Source organism: Neolamprologus brichardi, chromosome 3, assembly GCF_056152115.1.
Source record: "Neolamprologus brichardi isolate AB-2024 chromosome 3, ASM5615211v1, whole genome shotgun sequence".
Lineage (NCBI taxonomy): Eukaryota > Metazoa > Chordata > Actinopteri > Cichliformes > Cichlidae > Neolamprologus > Neolamprologus brichardi.
The window spans coordinates 28,691,641-28,707,917 of NC_142106.1; the positions used below are offsets into that span (position 1 = coordinate 28,691,641).

At 39.8% G+C, this 16,277-nt stretch overlaps 1 protein-coding gene and 1 pseudogene across 1 annotated transcript; both read right to left on the reverse strand.

Annotated features, from left to right (window-relative positions):
- Window positions 1–454: 454 nt before the first annotated feature.
- On the reverse strand, window positions 455–7,125 carry LOC102787629 (uncharacterized). The gene is made up of 10 exons (XM_087838258.1): window positions 6,974–7,125; window positions 6,720–6,865; window positions 6,249–6,504; window positions 3,069–3,130; window positions 2,878–2,956; window positions 2,230–2,427; window positions 1,932–2,077; window positions 1,419–1,674; window positions 595–773; window positions 455–516 (listed from the first exon to the last, which is right to left on the reverse strand). The coding sequence occupies exons 1-10, from the start codon at window positions 7,123–7,125 to the stop codon at window positions 455–457; spliced, it is 1,536 nt and encodes a 511-aa protein (XP_087694384.1).
- A 207-nt stretch (window positions 7,126–7,332) lies between these two features.
- Window positions 7,333–15,806, reverse strand: LOC148104137 (uncharacterized; annotated as a pseudogene).
- Between the last annotated feature and the right edge of the window lie 471 nt (window positions 15,807–16,277).

Consider the following 16,277-nt stretch of genomic DNA (forward strand, 5'->3'; position numbering starts at 1 on the left):
TCCTCAAGGTCAATATTAAAATACGCAAACGTGTCTTTTGTTTTAATGAGAATTTTATTGCTTTGATGAATTTGTAGATCAGTTCTGAATTGTTGAAGTGTGATCTGCATTTCATTGCTTTGGTCTTGACATAATACAGAACAAAGTTTAGCTTCCAACACATTTGTGTCCATAAATGCTTACACAATGAGACAATTCCTATAAGTCTGCCTCTGCACTTTAAATCAGACAATCAAGATGTAGCAGAGTTGATGTCTGTCAGCTCTCATTCAGGGGTTTTAACAGAAGTACTGCATTAACAGCTTTAGTCATGTTTTTAAAGTCAAATTCCCTTTCGTGCACACATTTCTTATGGAGCCTCAGCAAAGGATAGATTAAGAAATAAAGTTTCTAATCAAATCTATCTCTATCTTAAAAATATACATTTCAGCATACATGATGATATTCACCTTTACTATGAACGTGTGGCAATCGCGGTGCTGTCGAAGTAAACTCTTTGCACACCGTCCTGAGCACCTAAAGGGTTATGAGTTACAGTTAAATTAAGGCAATGCCCAGTAAATGCACGCACGCAACATTGTGGTGTAAGCAAACCTGATTGGAAAATGAAGTTGAGGCTCTCCTCACAGGGCTGGTCCTGCCACAGGAGGTGCTCTGTGCTGGTCATGCCCCCACAGGTGCTGGAGTAACAGTCTAGAACAAAATCCTGTGGCCAATTCAAGAAATTCATGGACTGTCCAGACATCCAGAACCACTCGTCTCCTCTGAGGGATCTGTTGGACAGAACAGATGAACAGATCTGAACAGATTTACATTTATCGAGATGTTGCTGTCTATGGAGCATATGGGTGTTTAAAAGCTGCTTGTTGAATTTCACATAAGCTGGATGATCCATATTTATCTTCTTGATGTTGTGTAGGCCTAAAAGAACAATGACAATCATTTTTAAAAAAAGAAAAAAACCTTGGTACAGCAGGTTTGTTGTGTTTACAGTGAAAGCTGTTTGCAAGGTGGCCTACTATTGCAGCAATGGCAGAAATGCAAATGAGAAAATGGAAGGACGCACAACGCAATGCAAAGATCTGCATCTGCATAATTTGATTTGCAAAGTTTGCAAATTGTCACAGACATCATGCGTCATAAGAGTACAGGGTAGTGCATCTGGCCTCTTAGTATTGTGCAGGAACCTTGAACGTAGATCACAAACCTTATTCATTAATTATGAAAAAAAAAAACACAACAAAATTGGTAGTTTTTGTGCAATTATACAGCACTTTTCCATTTGTTTGTTATTTTGTTTGTTTTAGAAGACATTTGCATCTTATCGCATCCAAACATACTTATGTTGTAGACCATCAGGACCAATTTGGGGGAACTGAATAGTTTGCGGACTACTGCAATAACTACTGTATCAGTACCTGCGCAGTCCCAGCCAGACGTGGTCTGTGAGGGAGAAAGGAACGAGGCCCAGCAGCTGCTCCAACTCGCTTTGCTCCTGTTGGCTGTGAAGGCTGAGCAGGTCCCAGTAATAACGTCTACAGTACATCAGAGCATCAGACCAGCAGAGCCTCTCTCCCACCACCGTCACGTTCCTGCCACCAAGCTGCAGGCTCACAGGCGGAGGAGGGCTGGGAGGAGGTGGAGGTGTCGGTGAAGGAATGATAACTTCTGGCACTGTAGTGATTTTTTTCTTTTAGTATTTGGTTTCTTTAAGCCATATTTTGTGGTTATTGTTTTCCTTTTATTTCCCTTTTATTTTAAAATGTTCCAATATTCTGTAGTAAAATTGGACACTGAAAGCTAAAAGTGCATGCAGTTAATTTGGTCCTATGTACCATGAGAAAAAGGAAAACAAAAGTAAAAATCCTACAATAATAATTCAAGGACACAAAACCTCCACAAGTTCTAGAAATAATATTTCAAGACCCTACCAGATAGGGAAGCAAAGACCTCCACTTCACACAGGGTCATATATCTCTTAGTTCCTGGTATGATCACAATGATGTAGCGACCTTCCATTTCATTACACTGGAATGTGTATGTTGGTGTACCATCTAATGATTTGATCATGCCACAACTGATGGATGTAGAGAAACAAAAAAAACAATGATTATTTAATCTATGTTTAAACATTAGTTTGTCATTTTTTAAATAAGGAAAAAATATTTGAATTAATGTTTATGGAGATATTTTCTATTTTTTAGAAATTTTTTAGAAATCAGATCTCACCTGGGGTTTTGGTTTCCATTTTGTTCCAGCGAATTCCCGATCAGGATCTGCGCCCCAAGAATCCTTTCTATAACAGCATCCTGTCTGTTGATGATGGTGACAGCACTGACTTTATAGACAGCCAACAAGTCTACTCTCCACCAGGGATCCAGATCTTCTGAAGTATGTGTACAGCATCCTGAGTCCAAGTTTCCATTTCTGCATCCATCGACACCTTTTGAGGGCCCAAACACTGGCCCATACCAAGTTGATGCCCCCACGACCCGGCCCCCGATAAAGCGGATGAAGATGGATGGATGGATGGATGCTTATTAATCCAAACTTTATTACCACATTTCATCATTACAGTCTTTGCCATAACTTTAGAGACATTATTATAGTCATTTATTGCTTTATATAATGCAGAGGAACAACCACACATGTTTTGTGTGAATACAATTGCTATGATTGCTATGAGCATTACTACAAACTAGACAGGAAATTATTTAAAGACAAATCATTTATTCATGACTTTAACTTATGAAAAAGATAAACGTGATGTTTTATGCAATTACTGAAATTTTCTAAGAATGGTTTAAAGGAGTGCAAAACAAATTCAGATATAAACTATTTCTAACACAAAAAAAACCCATGCATCACAGTTTATACAGTGTCATCGATTTTCCTATGGACTTGTTGGATCCTTGGGTGCTGGAGAAATAAACTCTCTGCACGCCATTGTCAGCACCTGAAAGAACATGAGGAAAAGTTCAACTAAAGCAATGCACAATAAAAGCACACAAGCCTTAACGTGGTGTAAGTAAAACCTGATTGGCAGATGAAGTTCAGGTTCTCCTCACAGGGCTGGTCCTGCCAGAGGAAGTGGTCTGTGCTGGCCACGCCTCCACAGGTGCTGGAGTAGCTGTCAGGAAAAAAATCTTGTGGAAAATATAAGAAATTCATGGAATATCCAGACATCCAGAACCACTCGTCTGCTCTGAGGGATCTGTTGTAGAGAAAGTATAACGAACAGATGTAAACTGATTGGAAAATTCAGCTATTGACATTTAACACAAGCTCAATGATTGATAGTTATCTTAAAAATAACAAAATATGTTAAATATACTGGAAAATATTTGAATTTTATCATGTTTGCTTAAGTGAACAGAAAATCCAAATGTAGTTTAGATTTTTGTCTTTTTGGATTAAACAATGTGGATTAAATAAACTGCCCCCTTCATTATGGCGTTATTTTTGTGCCACTATTCTGAGCGCACGTAAAAAAAAAATTGCAGGTGCAAGTGTTGCATTTTGAGGAGAAATTTATTTTGAGCGAAGAAAAAACTGAATTTGAGTGAACAGAATTCATTGCTGCGTGCAGAAAATGTATTTCAGTGTTTTCTATTATTCACACACACGCACAATAGCAGCCCCTCTCGCTCAGTTTTTGCATTTGCGCTCGCTCGCAATGTGTTGCTTGCGCTCTCAACATTTCTGCCCATGCGCGCTCAACTCCTTCTCTACACCGTTATATTTGTGCCACAAAACCAGCCAATCACAGACTTGGATACAAAAAAAAATCTGATTGGCTGTTTTGGTCTTCAATCAGCTCAAATAACGAAATGCAATATCCCACAATCCATTTCGTCCAAAACTCAAACGAGGCAGTTGCGGAGAAACACGGTGTGGCGGAGTTTGAAATATTATTCTTTCTGGGTCACAAAATAAACTTTTAAGATATTTTCATGTCAGAATGGTGTGGTGTAAACTTCAAATATCTGCTCGATTCATCGAGACACCACATATTTGCATAAGTGCTCTAATGTTTTCGGAGAGGCCTGTTACCCACCAGCTGACCGGGTGGGCACTCGGGTTAAACATAATGTATAAGGTTGAACTGACAAAAAAATCACCGACTACACCACCAGGTATTATAGGAAAACCATAAAGCCTTTGAACTAAAACAAACACTGTTGTGACAGTGACGTACACTGTCTTGTTGGTATATATGTATGATTTGTATCACCTTAATGTTTTCCTCTCACCACATATCAAAACCGGTATCATGAGCAGCATTTACAGCTGTGGATCTAGCAAACATCAGCTGATACTAGAAAGTAATATTAAAAAACAGCTGATCAAGCTGCTGTTGTTTAGCGCATCTGCTGGTTTCCTCTTTCTGGCGTAAAGTGGGCGATAAACAAACAAGAGAGACAATCAGCTGATCATTGATCAGTTTCATGATTGAAGTAGCAACAGGAGAGGGAGGGAGGGAGAATGAGGGGAGAAGAGGCAGCTGTGCAGCAAAGACAGAATAACTTCAGCTTTGTGTCTTTTTTTTCATCGTTGCTGAAGTTTGGGACAAATCGCGTTCCTTTTCCTTTCAATACGGATGTATTGTAATTGTTCCAGCCCAGAGTTGATCATGACCAATTGGCTAATCCACCACCTTTCATTGTTTATACCGTTACAAAAACAAACAAACATAAACATGAAAAATCACCATCGGCCCACGGGCAAATGTCCGGTATGCCCAATGGCCAGTCCAGCTATGCGGTCAGCTGGTGGGTAACAGGCATCTCCGAAAACATTAGAGCACTTATGCAAATATGTGATGTCTTGATAAATCGAGCAGATATTTGAAGTTTACACAGCTCCATTCTGGCATGAAAATATCTTAAAAGTTTATTTTCTCACCCAGAAAGAATAATATTTCAAACTCCGCCACACCGTGTTTCTCCGCAACTGCCTCGTTTGAGTTTTGGACAAAATGGATTCTGGGATATTGCATTTCATCATTTGGAGCTGATTGGAGACCAAAACAGCCAATCAGATTTTTTTTGCATCCAAGTCTGTGATTGGCTGGTTTTGTGGCACAAACGGTGTAGAGAAAGAGTTGAGCACGCACGGGCAGAAATGTTGAGAGCGCAAGCAACACATTGCGAGCGAGCGCAAATGCAAAAACTGAGGGAGAGGGGCTGCTATTGTGCGTGTGTGAATAATAGCACTGAAATACATTTTCTGCACGCAGCAATGAATTCTGTTCACTCAAATTCAGTTTTTCTTCGCTCAAAATAAATTTCTCCTCAAAATGCAACACTTGCGCCTGCAATTTTTTTTTAAGTGCGCTCAGAATAGTGGCACAAAATAACGCCATACTTCATGAGACAGCAGGTTTGTTTTTGCCCAGTAAACACAGCAATGCAAATGAGAAAACACAACAACACAAAGCATCTAACTTAAAGATCTGCATTTTCCAAGAATATTTCCTGAATTCAGATCATTAAGAGGCGGGGCATCTGACATGTTGCAGCAGTTTAAATTTACATAATATGCCTTCTTTATTGACTGTGAAAACCTGTATCCCCTATGACAGCGGTCCCCAACCTTTTTTGCGCCACGGACCGGTTTATGCCCGACAATATTTTCATGGACCGGCCTTTAAGGTGTCGCGGATAAATACAACAAAATAAAACTAGTACCGGTACCGAAAAAAGAAAATTTATTCATAACACACGTGAAAAGACCAAGGAAAACCGAGTAAACGATAAAAACGATAACAAAATAAGGCTGAAAACCGATAAAAACCATGAAAACTATACATTTCACACCTGAGCCTGGTACCAAACGACTCACGGACCGGTACCGGTCCGAGGCCCGGGGGTTGGGGACCGCTGCCCTATGACACACATTTGTATAAATGATCAGAAAACAAGTAAATATTTTCTTGACTGGATTTTTTCTTTTTCAGGGTCATTGTGTTGTCAGAAGTTTTTTCTTCTTTGAACCATTTGTAGTTATTTTCATTCACTTTGTACATTGTTTGCATTTCTTTCTTGTTTATATTGTTGTTCCTTTGTTATTTGATTTGGTTGTTTCTTCTGTTTCTTTGTTGTCATTTGATATTTATGTCTAGTTCTTTAATAAATTTTTCCATTTCACTTGTGATTGGAGAGAAGCACCATCTCATTTATATTATGTCCTGCTCATTAATTAATCTGTGATGTACATCAACTAAATGTATTTAAAGCTTTCAGTACCTGCGCAGTCCCATCCAGAGGTGGTCTGTGAGAGAGAAAGGAATGAGGCCCAGCAGCTGCTCCAACTCGCTTTGCTCCTGTTGGCTGTGAAGGCTGAGCAGGTCCCAGTAATAACGTCTACAGTACATCAGAGCATCAGACCAGCAGAGCCTCTCTCCCACCACCGTCACGTTCCTGCCACCAAGCTGCAGGCTCACAGGTGGAGGAGGGGTGGGAGGAGGTGGAGGAGTTGGTGAAGGAGTAACAGCTTCTGGAACTACAGGGAAGTACTTTGTTTTAGGATTCTGTTTGTTTAAGCCATATTTGGTTGCTATTGTTTTCCTTTCATTTTAACATGTTCCATTCAAATATTCTGTAGTTTAATGGTAAATACAAGAAAAACAAAACAAAACAACAGTATAAATCTTACAATAATAATTTAAGCACACAAAACCACAACGATTTCTAAAAAATAGCACAACAAGACCCTACCTGATAGAGAAGCAAACACCTCCACTTCACACAGGGTTGCGTAAGTCTTTTTTCCTGGTATGATCACAATGATGTAGCGACCTTCCATTTCATTACACTGGAATGTGTATGTTGGTGTACCATCTAATGATTTGATCATGCCACAACTGATGGATGAAAGTTTCAGTGTAACTCTTTTAAATATAATGTTCAGTTTTTTAATAAGGAAAAAATGTTTATGGAGAAATGCATGTTTATCAGAAATCAAATTTCACCTGGGGTTTTGGTTACCATTTTGATCCAGCAAGTTCCCGATCAGGATCTGTACCCCAAGAATCCTTGGAATATAACCATCCTGTCTGTTGATGATGGTGACAGCACTGACTTTATAGACAGCCAACAAGTCTACTCTCCACCAGGGAACCATGTCTTGATCATTGTGTGTACAGCACCCAGAGTGCAAGTTTCCATTTCTGCACCCATCAACACCTTTTGAGGGCCCATACACTGGCCCATACCAAGTTGATGACTGTACTGTTTGTTTGTTTAAGGCCACGTTTGGAAGTGGTTCAACTAAATTGTTGAAAAGAAGAAACAAGTATGAATCAGTATCAGGCAGATGTCTTTCAGTAGATCAGATCCAGTCGCTTACAGCTCTACCTGCTGGGGCAGCATACACCTCCACTTCACACAGGGTGAGAGTCTTCTTCTGTCCAGGAAGAAACACGTTCACAAAGCGACCCTCCATGCTGCCTCCGTCACAGCGGTATGTGTAGGTTTTACCCGCATTGATATGTGAGATGGAAGCACACCTGACAGCAGAAAGTGTGTTATACCTCTCTGACCTGTCTTCCCCATGTGATGCTGTGTAATGTATGTATGGTCGGAAGGATAAGATGGCGCTGGCAAAAGGTCGGCAGCCTTTACCCAATTTCCTACGGGGTCAACCTTCAGGATCAGTATTGACAAGCAGAGAGAGGAATGTGTTGCGAGACTTGTGTGCAGTTTACGCTGTAAAGGTGGGCGTGTTACCTGCTTGTCTATGGAGCAGTGATGAAAATGATATTAGATAAGTGTCACAGTGTGTTAATACAGGTGGCTACGGACCTTGATCAACCTTCCACCACGAGCACAGCAGCTGGAGCAAATTGATAGATTAACATAATGGGAACCACACCCAGCAAGAATCAGCAGCTGTGAAATGTACAGCAGCGAGGACAGAAATGAAGGTTTTAAGAGCACATAAAATTGTGTTGAAATTTGGGGCCAACTGACTTGTGGAGGTTGGGAAAGTGTCTGGAACATCGCAACAAACAAAAACACGCACAGAGGCTTTGCTGGATCTGCAGCTCCACTGAACACACATAGAATTAACCCGCCTACTAATGCACACATGCAATGAAAATCAGCTTACACTCATTAACACGTGAACATTTTTCAGCAAGGTTAACTTAAAAAAAAGAAAAAAAGAAAGACTGGTATGACCAACCAGTGATGAAACAATACATTTAGATAAGATAGTCAAATTGTGAGATGGTTTCTGCTCATTGAACAATACAAATGACCTACTGAAGGAAGGAAAATCTCTTTTGTGAGTTTAAACATAATCTTAAGAATTTAAATATGTACATGTACATGTGAGTTAATTATATCATTAAGGAGAGGGGGGGCTGACACAGGGCCTGGCGTCCCCGTCCCCCCTCTCCGTGTAACACAGCAAACAGAACATAATTTTCCTGTTCGTACACTCCTGCCTGTTTTTTGTTTGGTTTTTGTTTTTTCTGTTTGTGCTTGATACAGAGCCAGGATGGACAGGACTGAGCAGCAGCAGCAATGGTCGCAAACAGACTGAAAAGGAGGAGAGCAGGATCCCAGGGCACGCTTCAGGCCACACACACACACACACACACACATCTACAAACACACACTAAATCATTTTACACATTTAAATGTGTAAAAGGAGGGAAAATGTTAGGATTGAGAATGTTTTATAATTATTTTCATACACACATTGCAAACGAGCTCATGAGAGTTGGAAATCAGTCTTCTGAAGGTCATAAGCTTTGTTCGGTGTGACTGATATATTGTGGGAAATGACTTAGAATGCAGAGGGGTCATTGCAAACATGCTTACACACATAGGTTATTTTTAGAATAAGTCTATGGGTCATAAAGTCACGAGACTAGAAGAACATTATTTTTCTTGCATCTAAATTTCCCAAACACAGCAGTTATCCCACATATGGTCCACCTATTAAAGGGGGACAGAGGGTCGAGAGAGAGAAAAGAAGCATGACAACTAAGAGAACTGACACCTAGTGGGTAAAAAGAGGGTGTGTGTGTGTAACGTTTGGAGAGATGTGCTGCACTTTCATTCCCAACAATATAGCCCCAGATGGTTCTGTAACTAGAGCCCTGGGAAGGCTCAGAACATCATTTTAAAAAATGTAAAAAAAAAAAAAAAAAGGCAATGGAAGAGTTTATTATGTCAATCACGGTCTCACTTTCTGTTTTCGTTGCAATACTTACGACATGCGGATGTTGTTTCATCCCCTGCCTTAGAGCTCAAAGCTGGACCTCGCAACACTGGATTGGAAGGTGTAAGTGATCTCTTTTTAACAAGAGCTTAAAGGGTTTTATGTTACATTATACCTCTGATTTAAGCTTATGAAATCATTATATAGTTTTAGGTTGCATTATTATATTGATTAGACTCATTTGTATTACATTAGACTGCTGATTTACTGTGAATGAATTACACTGTTCTATGGTACTTCATAATGCTGATTTATAAAGAAAATACTGTTTGCAGAGAATCATGGCCTTGCTTTTCTGATTGTAGGAAGAACAAAACATACTGCACAGGAAGCCAAGGTCATAACTTAGGCTCACAGAGAGAGAAAGAATGTGGATGCTTAGTTTGGAAGGGGGGCCGAAGCTTTAAGAATGTGAGAAATGGTCAGACACTTCGAGATTTTGCCGGACACCCTCCAATGCACATCTCCTGTTCGGACGTTTGAAATGCTCAAAGTATTGTATGGAATAAAGATAATTGTGTTGATTAAAGTAATTGTTGATTGAGCATTTATGCATCGAGTGTTATTCTTCTTTCAGCCCAAAGATCAAAGAGTTGGGATATTTTACAGGGCAGTATTATGTTAATGTTGTGGAGTTCCAGTTCAGGAGGAAGTAACATGAAGTCCTGAACTAGTCCTGTGGTGGATAATATATAAATATTGCAATCTCTGAAATATTGCTGTTGAAATTATTTTAAGATGAAACAAACAAAGAAAAAAATCACAATGAACATTGACTGGTATGAAGTCATCATTACCTGGGATTATTGTTTCCATTGTTCTCCAGTGAGTTTCCTATTCTGATCTCAGCTCCATCCAGTCTTTCAGCACAGCAGTCTCCTCTGTTGGTGACTTTTACAGCAGTGATTGTAAAGCTTCGCTGCAGGTCCACCCTCCACCAGGGGTTGGTCTCGTCTTCAGCCGTGTGGCTACAGAACCCATTGCTATAGAACGAGTTCCGTCTGCCATCGATGGCTTTGGACGCAGTGGCAAAGGAGAGTGTAGATGACTGGGAAGCTTCTCCTTTCAGTGCCACATTGGGTAATGGGTATCCTTGGAGGAAAACCAAGAAAACAATAATTTCTTTTGGTTGGCCTGTCACAATCTCTATTGACATAAATAAAAAAAATAAAGAATCATAATAATATTTTTAGAAATTAAAAACACACTGACATAAAAGCCTTCATTGTCCTTTGACTCAGTAAATTACAGTCTTATGTATCAACATAATAATTAAAGGGGTTTACCGTAGTACACTTCAACCTCACAGAGACTCAGGACCTTTGCACTTCCTGGTAGAAACACAGTGACATAGCGTCCCTTCACAGAGTTACATGGAAAATAAAACGCTTGTCCGCTGGGAATGTGAGAGATGACAGCACACCTGTATATAACAGATTCAAAAAGAAAAAGTATAAAAATAAAAAATAAATAAGTCCCACTGATATAATGATAACTGACTTATGGGTATATATCACCTGTTACTTTCAGGGTCACTGATTTTTGTTGAATTTCCGATTCAGATTTCGGCACCATCCAGCCTGTTTTCCAATTCATCTCTATTGGTTATCATTACAGTCCCAATTGTATACACATTTACCAGGTCTACTCTCCACCAGGGATTAGATTGTCCACTGGTAAGTGTGCAAGACCCTCTTTGATAGCTTGCATCTCTGTTTCCATCAACTGCTCTACCAGCAGTACCCACAGTGCTACTGGTTGAAGATTGGACAGCTGTTTTTTTCAGTGCCACGTTGTAAAGAAGTTGACCTAAATAATTAAAAAAATGCATTATCAATCAAAACAGCTACCGCTGAGCAGAACCAAAGCTTTGAATATATGTTGCAACTCTTCACTGATTGCTCACCTTGAATGTTTAGAGTCAAACATAATATACAGTGCTCTGAAAGGCATTTGTCCCCTTCTTGATTTCCTTTTTTCTGTATACTTAACACAGTTACATGTTTCATGTCATCAAACAAATTTGACAAATAACCTGCCCCACAAGAAATGTTGCCATGAGCAGGATTTGAATCTGGCCCTCCTGGTCTCAAGGCAGCTACGTACTAATTTCTTACTGTAAGGGAGTGAGCTGGTTAGACAGGAGGAAACAGAGGTTAAATGAATATAACTTAAGCAGATTTTGCAACTTAGCATAGCTCCAAACTAACTTCTACCTCCTACTGGGAAAAAAAAAAATCTAAAGTAGCACACTACAAATAAAAATAATGTATTTCAAGAATCTCGGTTACCAACTTCACAGTTGTTTGAGCATTCAAACAACTCTGAAGTTACATAGTTTTGGATAGCATTGTTCCCTTTATGAATTAAATCATTTAAAATTGCAGTTTGTACTTATTGTGGCTATCTTTGTCTAATAATACAATTTGTTTGAGGATTTGAAAAATGCAAGTGTGACAAATGTGCAAAAATTAAAAAAAAATTAAAGAAGAGTCAAATACTTTTTCACAACATTGTATTTCTGTTCATCAGTTATAATTAAAATCAGTGTCAGGTGAGTATGGACATGTACGCATCCCAGTATAAGACACATTCAAGATGATGTGTTTTTTATGTATTACAACAGCTATGTTATCTTTTACAGTGAGCTGATGGGTGCACATTATTTCAGATTTTTAGTCACAGTCACAATAAAAAAGCATATACACAGAGACTTCTGGGTTATTATATAACATAATTAAAACTTTGTTGTGTTAAATCCCTGTAGCATCACAGCCTACAGAAATGGAAATGGAAAAAGAGTGATGCGCGCAATTTATATGTGGGGGCCATGACCCACATATATAATACGGTGGGTTCTGTGTTGGGCTCGTAGCCGAAAAATAGCTTTACTTTGTTGTCTGGGTCAACTTTGCTAGCGAGAGACAGAGAGAGGCGTTGAAAGGCTGCTCCAATGGAACTTATTGTTTTTGGAGGAAAACACGAACACGGTGAACAGTCGATGTACAGTGGGGCAAAAAAGTATTTAGTCAGCCACCGATTGTGCAAGTTCCCCCACTTAAAATGATGACAGAGGTCAGTAATTTGCACCAGAGGTACACTTCAACTGTGAGAGACAGAATGTGAAAAAAAAATCCATGAATTCACATGGTAGGATTTGTAAAGAATTTATTCGTAAATCAGGGTGGAAAATAAGTATTTGGTCACCTCAAACAAGGAAAATCCCTGGCTCTCACAGACCTGTAACGTCTTCTGTAAGAAGCTTTTCTGTCCCCCACTCGTTACCTGTATGAATGGCACCTGTTTGACCTCATCATCTGTATAAAAGACACCTGTCCACAGCCTCAACCAGTCAGACTCCAAACTCCGCCATGGCCAAGACCAAAGAGCTTTCGAAGGACACCAGGAAAAGAATTGTAGACCTGCACCAGACTGGGAAGAGTGAATCTACAATAGGCAAGCAGCTTGGTGTGAAAAAATCAACTGTGGGAGCAATCATCAGAAAATGGAAGACATACAAGACCACTGATAATCTCCCTCGATCTGGGGCTCCACGCAAGATCTCATCCCGTGGGGTCAAAATGATCATGAGAACGGTGAGCAAAGATCCCAGAACCACACGGGGGGACCTGGTGAATGACCTGCAGAGAGCTGGGACCAAAGTAACAAAGGTCACCATCAGTAACACACTACAACGGCAGGGAATCAAATCCCGCAGTGCCAGACGTGTTCCGCTGCTGAAGCCAGTGCATGTCCAGGCCCGTCTGAAGTTTGCCAAAGAGCACATGGATGATACAGCAGAGGATTGGGAGAATGTCATGTGGTCAGATGAAACCAAAGTAGAACTTTTTGGTATAAACTCAACTCGTCGTGTTTGGAGGAAGAAGAATACTGAGTTGCATCCCAAGAACACCATACCTACTGTGAAGCATGGGGGTGGAAACATCATGCTATGGGGCTGTTTTTCTGCCAAGGGGACAGGACGACTGATCCGTGTTAAGGACAGAATGAATGGGGCCAAGTATCGTGAGATTTTGAGCCAAAACCTCCTTCCATCAGTGAGAACTTTGAAGATGAAACGAGGCTGGGTCTTCCAACATGACAATGATCCAAAACACACCGCCCGGGCAACAAAGGAGTGGCTCCGTAAGAAGCATTTGAAAGTCCTGGAGTGGCCTAGCCAGTCTCCAGACCTCAACCCCATAGAAAATCTGTGGCGGGAGTTGAAAGTCCGCGTTGCTCGGCGACAGCCCCAAAACATCACTGCTCTTGAGAAGATCTGCATGGAGGAATGGGCCAAAATACCAGCTACTGTGTGTGCAAACCTGGTAAAGACCTATAGTAAACGTTTGACCTCTGTTATTGCCAACAAAAGTTATGTTACAAAGTATTGAGTTGTATTTTTGTTATTGACCAAATACTTATTTTCCACCCTGATTTACGAATAAATTCTTTACAAATCCTACCATGTGAATTCATGGATTTTTTTTTCACATTCTGTCTCTCACAGTTGAAGTGTACCTCTGGTGCAAATTACTGACCTCTGTCATCATTTTAAGTGGGGGAACTTGCACAATCGGTGGCTGACTAAATACTTTTTTGCCCCACTGTAAGTAAGCTTAATAGCTTACTTACATCTTACTTACAGTAAGCTTAATAGCTTACTTACAACTGGGCTCGTCAGGCACTCCTCTTGGCTGCAGTGGTTATTATTATATTTACATGCTTCCAGCTCCCGTTTTTGCTCATGACAGCTCGTACTTTTCCTTTTTCTCCCTCCCTCGCTCACAGACACATAACGTGTATGGCAGTCCATTCTCCCTGCAGCACGGACTACACTGCCTATGATGCTACATTCTTTAGAGCTATACCGGTAGCATTCTGCCTATTAGCTTAGCACAACAACAACAAAAAGGCCTCTCTCACCCAGGAGAGAGAGAGCGTCACCCTGTAACCATGGCAACCGTAACGCTGCCGCCTGGAACAACAGAACGTAGCTGTCAAACAAAACCCAAACAGTCCTGACCCGTGACAATATGAAACAGGGAAGTACCGCCGTGTAATCCATTTATTTCAACAAAGTAACTGTATTCTAAATACCAACTTTTTAAACGGTAACTGTAACGAAATACAGTTACTCATATTTTGTATTTTAAATACGTAACGGCGGTACATGTATTCCGTTACTCCCCAACACTGAATATATATATACATATATATTAGGGGTGCAACAATACTCGTATCGATATTGAACCGTTCGATACAGTACTTTCGGTTTGGTACTCATATGTATCGAACAATACAAAATTTTTAATTTATTTTATCAACTTTCCTTCTGATGATGCTGTCTGTGTTGAGCGCTCAGTGGATCAGCGTTCGACAGTGCAGCCTAGGCAGAGTAGTCGAACGCAGATTCACTGAGCGCAGGGCAAGCTAGCGAGACAGAAGTTAAGCTCTCGTTGCAACATGGCAAATTGAACCTCCCCCACCCTCATTCAGATCTGGCGTTTGGAACTATTTTGGTTTTCATGTGACAGATGACCCTGAAGGTAAGCGCGTCATGGACTAAAGTAAAATATTATGTCGGATGTGCCACGCAATGCTCAATTACATGGGTGGGAACTAGTGCGTTAGCGCAGTTTGCTCGTTAACGTGTTGACGCCGTCCAGCCCCACGCACGGGGCGATCCGCGGTAGCTTGTTAACGGAGATTTGCCGTGTTGTGGCGTTAACATAATTTCACCGAGATTAACGCTGACAGCACTAGTGGGAACACAACAAATATGACTGCACATTTATGCCGACATCATCCTAATGCAAAGACAAGTGGAAGCAGACAAAAACAACAAGCACGCATGCTACAAACTTTACCCGAGTCATTTAGACAGCCCTTAGCACATGATTCTCCTTATGGGGACCTGATATGTTTAATATGCTGCTGAGAGTATACCCCAGAAGAAGCGTATAGTATAGCTTTTATTTTGGAAAGAGCCATTTCTCTGTAATAAACTCTCTCTTCCAAAGATGAGTGATTTCTCGATCAGATAGATTTATTGTTTTTATTACTTTGTTGTTTCAGCAACATTAAATTTAAAAACTGTACTTTTGAGTTAAAATATATATATATATTTATAATTTTAATAAATGACAAATTAAAAAGGCATGAACATTTTTTTGTATCGAAAAAATATCGAACCGTGACACCAAAGTATCAAACCGAACCGTGAATTTTGTGTATCGTTGCACCCCTAATATATATTAGGGGTGCAACGACACACAAAATTCTTGTGCTATTCTACACAAGATTGCACTTTGTGGACCAGAATATGTTTGTTCGTAGAAGAAAAGTTTACCTGCCAGCGTTCCAGATGTTAATGTTAACATGATGGAAATGCCTGTTAAAATACAGACATTTAAAAGATATTTTTTTAAAAAAAGGAGTTATTTTTTTTGAATGATCTCACTGATGTGTACATTAAATTCCATCATCTTCATTTTAACTTTATTTTTTCTTAAAGAAAGTTTAAGATACTTTAACTTACCAATGAAGCTCCAACTATGAGTCCCACTCATGGCTTAAGAAAGTATCCAAGTCAAATGTATTATGGCATTAATAAAACGCAGTAATTTGCAGATAGACTGACTTACTGTCTCTGTAGTTTTCTTCTAATCACTTCCAGTCTCATACTTTTACATTTGTTTCAGTATCCAAGAATATGTAAATTTTTAGTCACTGATGTTTGCATGAATGACCACACACTCAAACTCATATCTTAATCTTCAGGCCAAACCTTTCCACTGCATGTTTCTACAATTTAATGTTTAAACATTTTATTTTTCTACATTTTCACTTGCCTTATTACACATTTTTATTCATTTCACTGATCATTACTTTCAAAGGCACATAAGCTTACCTCAAAGACTATCAGCCAGATTCACACACAACTATATGTGCCGTTTTATTGTAAACTTTATTACTTTGATGAAGATGATGACATTTGCATTTCTCAAGTGTAATATTTAATTTCAATGCTAATGTCTCTG

Bases quoted from the DNA above. Each gene is read 5' to 3' on its own strand.
- LOC102787629 (XM_087838258.1), bottom strand. From the start codon at position 7,125: ATGGTTCCCTGGTGGAGAGTAGACTTGTTGGCTGTCTATAAAGTCAGT. The intron at 6,866-6,973 runs GTGAAATTTGAT...TTCATCCATCAG, and splicing joins AATGGTAACCAAAACCCCAG to TTGTGGCATGATCAAATCAT. The intron at 774-1,418 runs GTACTGATACAG...TCTGTCCAACAG, and splicing joins GTCTGGCTGGGACTGCGCAG to ATCCCTCAGAGGAGACGAGT.